Source organism: Mus caroli, chromosome 18 (assembly GCF_900094665.2).
Source record: "Mus caroli chromosome 18, CAROLI_EIJ_v1.1, whole genome shotgun sequence".
Lineage (NCBI taxonomy): Eukaryota > Metazoa > Chordata > Mammalia > Rodentia > Muridae > Mus > Mus caroli.
The window spans coordinates 63,196,379-63,201,072 of record NC_034587.1 but is presented as its reverse complement, the minus strand read 5'-3'; the positions used below and the strand labels follow the sequence as shown (position 1 = coordinate 63,201,072).

At 39.8% G+C, this 4,694-nt stretch overlaps 1 protein-coding gene across 1 annotated transcript in view; it reads right to left on the bottom strand.

The window, feature by feature from the left end:
* Nucleotides 1–1,152: 1,152 nt before the first annotated feature.
* Pmaip1 (phorbol-12-myristate-13-acetate-induced protein 1) overlaps nucleotides 1,153–4,694 on the bottom strand; it is a 7,140-nt gene continuing 3,598 nt past the window's right edge. Inside the window, exon 3 of the mRNA XM_021151063.1 lies at nucleotides 1,153–3,447. Coding sequence (XP_021006722.1) covers nucleotides 3,344–3,447 — 104 coding nt within the window. The 3' untranslated portion in view covers nucleotides 1,153–3,343. The remainder of the gene's footprint in view (nucleotides 3,448–4,694) is intronic.

Below are 4,694 nucleotides of genomic sequence, written 5' to 3'. Positions count from 1 at the left end.
ATTTCCACTTGGAAAGATTAAGAGCAGTGGTTAAGAGCAGTCAGTGCTCTTCCAGAGGTTCTGAGTTCAAATCCCAGCAGCCACATACATGGTGGCTTTACAACCATCTGTAATGGGATCTGATGCCCTCTTCTAGTATGTCTGAAGACAGCCAGTATACTCATATACATAAAGTATAATAAATAATTCTTTAAGAAAAAAAAGGAAAAAAGTTTTCAATGATGAAAAATGTAATAAAATCAAATTTTAAAATAAAACATATATATTTGAATTTAAGGGGGGAAAAAAAGGCCTGTGGCACCACACACTTGGCTTTCAGAGTGTTCCCATGAGGCGTGGAGCTCTCAAGACCCAGGTCTGTGATGATGGCTCAGTTGGCAAACCTGTCACTTTGCAAACACAAGGACTGAAGTTCAGATCCTTGGCACCCACTTGAAAGCTGAGCTCAACAGCCCTGGAGTCCAGTGCTCGAGGTGGGAGGCCTGAGACCCCTCAGCCAGCTAGTTCACTGAGATCCTGTTTTTAAAGAAGGGGCTGGCTAAGTGGGTAAAATCGTTAGCTAGCTGCATACACTGTGAAGGAGCACCATCTCCTGAAAGCTGTCCTGTGGACCAACAATATGGCTTAGCTGATAACAGCATCTGCAGCCAAGACATTGAGTTCCCTCCCTGGGATCCACAAAGTAGAGAGGACATGTTTGTCCTTGGACCTCCACACATAGGACCACACACATACAAACAGGTAAATGTTGTATTCCAGCCTACAGCACAAACACCAATGCATGTGAATACCCCACACACATGTAATAATATTTTTAAAAATGTGAAGAGTAGCTATTGACTGATAGACACCTTCCCAAACATACACATGCACTCAAACACACCTACAGTACACTGGATGTCTGGTAATGTAAGTGTCAGTTAAAATAGATTAATAAGGGGGCTGGTGAGATGGCTCAGCAGTTAAGAGCACTGACTGCTCTTCCGGAGGTCCTGAGTTCAAATCCCAGCAACCACATGGTGGCTCACAACCACCCATAATGAGATCTGAAGGCAGCTACAGTGTACTTATGTATAATAAATAAATAAAATCTTTATTTAAAAAAGATTAGTAAATTTCCTAATTTACATAAAACACACAGAAAGACCAGTGGCATTTTTCAACAGTTACTTTAGTATCAACTTTTATTTAATAGTTGCGGCTACAATATCAGTCTTCAGAAGCATACATATAAATATAGTCACAGACCATAAATACCCATTGGGCAAGATATCTACTTTCAGGAAAACAAAACAAAACAAAACAAAAACAAAAAAACTTCAAAGTAAACAACCTTAATGCTGAGGCCCACTAGCTACTGAGGTAACTTCATCCAAAGTGACAAGCCATATGACACCCTTCCCACGGTCACAAAGGGACCCTTGTCTCCAAACAAAAATGAAACGGATACACATGCTGAAAGTAAACACAAATATTTAAAGTATAAATAGGTAAAAATAAATATTATTCCTGGTAAAACTCAATTGTGAGATTCTTCCTCAAAAAATTTTGGGACAGTTTTTAGTTTTAGTCAACTGATAAATCAAACGTTGTTTATGGGCTTAGTTTCAATACATGGACACCCCGGGGAAAGATCACAGTTATTAGCATATCCCATCACTTCTGGTAGGCATCAAGACCTTGTGGTCAGAACAAGCAACATTGTCATATATACATCAATTGTAGTCACCTCACGGTGGGAAAGAACAGAACTCATTTCTGGTTTTCACCCTCAAACAAATTGGCCCTTTTCTCATCTCCCACCCCCTTTCCCCATTGGTTCACTTTGACTTTGGTCAAAAATAAAGAGAGGCACCTGGGATATGTAATATCCATGTTTTTGATAAAATACCATTTCCTGCCTTTTAAAGCTCAATTCTGTTTCTGTTCTCACTTTGAAAATCTCTTCAGCCCTTGATTGCTTGTTTCCATGTCTTGGCTGATACAGAGTAAAAAACAAAACAAAACAAAACAAAACAACCCAGAAGTACAGATGTCCCTTCAGCAGACAGATCAACACCTTTGTGTACTTTCCCAGGAGTGGGACAGCTGCATTTAAGGTGGTTCATTTCTTATCTATTATAGAACCGTTTTACAAAATAACAGTCCTACCTTACAGTACTAATAAAAATATACAAAAAGTCCTTACTCTGCTTGTTAGCTTTCACTTCCAGTAACAGGCAAACCCAGAGAGTCTAAGATGATCATCGTATGATGGTTTTCATTTACTCTGAATCACGTATCTGCTGGCCACCTGCCTTCGGGGAATGTCTACTCAAGTCTCTTGCCTCTCTCTGTTAACCTAACCTGACTGATCTGCTATTAAGCAGTCTGAGTGTCACATTTATAGACCAAATTAAAAATGAAACTTTAAACCCAGTGATGCTGGCACTCACCTTTAATCCCAGCACCCGGGAGGCAAAGGCAGGTGGAGTTTGAAGCCAGCCTGGTCTACAGAGGGAGTTCCAGGATGGTCAGGGCTACACAGAGGAAAGGAACCCTGTCTCCAAAAAACAAAAACAAGCGAGGGGAGGTGGAGGGAAAATACTCTAAGAAATACCTGTGACAGGTTACCAAATTTTAGAAACTTCTCATGAATCTTTTCCTAAATTTTAATTGTGTCAACTTTTAAAAGTTTGTTTTTAAAACTTTTCTCGGATTATATAAAATCCAAACTCTGTTTTTATCACATACTATTCAATCTGTAAGAGTTTGACTGGCACCTACTGACATTACTATATTTCCAATTTCCCCCACTTACTTGGTAATCTCCCCATATTCTCCAGTTAATGCTTACAATAACACTCGTAAGAGTCATCTAAACAGACACAATCCAGTTAAGTTTGTAGTGACCTATGAAATCAGTTTTCACTAGAACATTCAGTGTTATACAGTACATTGTTCTGGAGTTGTCAAAAAGCAATCCCAAACGACCGCCCCCATACAATGTAACCACTAGCCATACCCCGTCTATTATTCTTGACAACAGCCTTTGGCAAAAACACCGGAACAACTCTAGAAAGATAGACTATTACTAGTTACTTCCCTAGCTCCATGACTCTTCAAAAAAAATTAATAAAAGTAAAAACAAGCGTGGTTTCACGTTATCACATCTCAAAGAACGATTTCTGAAAACTTTCCCAAAGAAAATCATTTCTATCTCCTTCATCATCCCTGCTCAGGGAACCAAAAGCAAGCGAGCGTTTCTCTCATCACATCACAATCCATCCAATACCAGACATTTCCATCAACCGGTGGAACTTCCTTCCTGGGAGGTCCCTTCTTGCAAAAGCTTTGGAAGAACTCAGGTTACTAAATTGAAGAGCTTGGAAATCAAATTCAGAAGTTTCTGCCGTAAATTCACTTTGTCCCCAATTCTCCGGAGTTGAGCACACTCGTCCTTCAAGTCTGAAAGAGAGTTAGACATAGATGTTAAGTTCAACAACCCTAAGCCTCAACTGTAGACCAGTAAGAGTTAATACATAACCCAAGTGAAAGGCACACCTCAGACACTTCGGTGACTTTACTGCGCCTGACTTTCCCAACAAGGTAATATAAACACACATGGGTCAGGTAAGGGTATAGGAATTTGCTTTGTTTTGTTTAGCTTTTTTTTTTTAAGCACCCCGAATGAGGTCAGTTCTCTTCCAAATATAGAAATTATATGTATTAAAAACTTACCAGCTGTGCCATTAGTCAGCCCTTAGCCGTCCGTCTCCCATGATGTCATCCCTCTCTCTTTTATGGTTGGGTAGGGGACAAAAGTCAAATTCCAATCTCTTGTGATATTTTCAGGTAGACCTGACCTTCCAATGGCAGTATATTCTAGCTGCATGCTTCCCTCCCTCACAGCAGGTTAATAAACATAATCTTTAGAAACTTTTTCTTTTTTTCTTTTTAAAAGATTTTATTTATTTGTTTTATACATATGATTAGTATGCTGTATTTGTCTTCAGACACACCAGAAGAGGGCATCTGATCCCATTACAGATGGTTGTGATTCACCATGTGGTTGCTGGGAATTGAACTCAGGACCCCTGAAAGAACAGTCAGTGTTCTTAACTCCTGAGCCATCTCTCCAGCCTTAGAAACTCTTTTTTTCCCCCATAAGAATCATAAAATCTCATTGTGAAGTTGGAGTTTTATTTTTTGACTTAAAGTAAAGTCTTCTGGCTTAACAAACCTGCAGTGTGGCTGATAATCTTAAATTCCCAATCCTGCCTCTGCTTCCAAGTGTTGTGTGCACAGAACTGCCTGGCTTCCTAAAATAATTTTGAAATTTACATTTTGAGGCAGGCCAGTTTATTTCTACAAGCCCAGTCTGTCTCAATCCATTGTCTTTATTTATTTTTTTTTTTAAAGATTTATTTATTTTATGTGAATACACTGTCACCTTGTTCAGACACACCAGAAGAGGGCATCAGATCCCATTATAGATGGTTGTGAACCACCATGTAGTTACTGGGAATCAAACTCAGGACCTCTGGAAAAGCAGTCAGTGCTCTTTACAGTGCCCAGTCCATTGTCTTTATGGAGAAGAGTAAAGAAGAAAGTTTGGGGGCTGGTGAGATGGCTCAGTGGGTAAGAGCACCCGACTGCTCTTCCGAAGGTCCAGAGTTCAGATCCCAGCAACCACATGGTGGCTCACAACCATC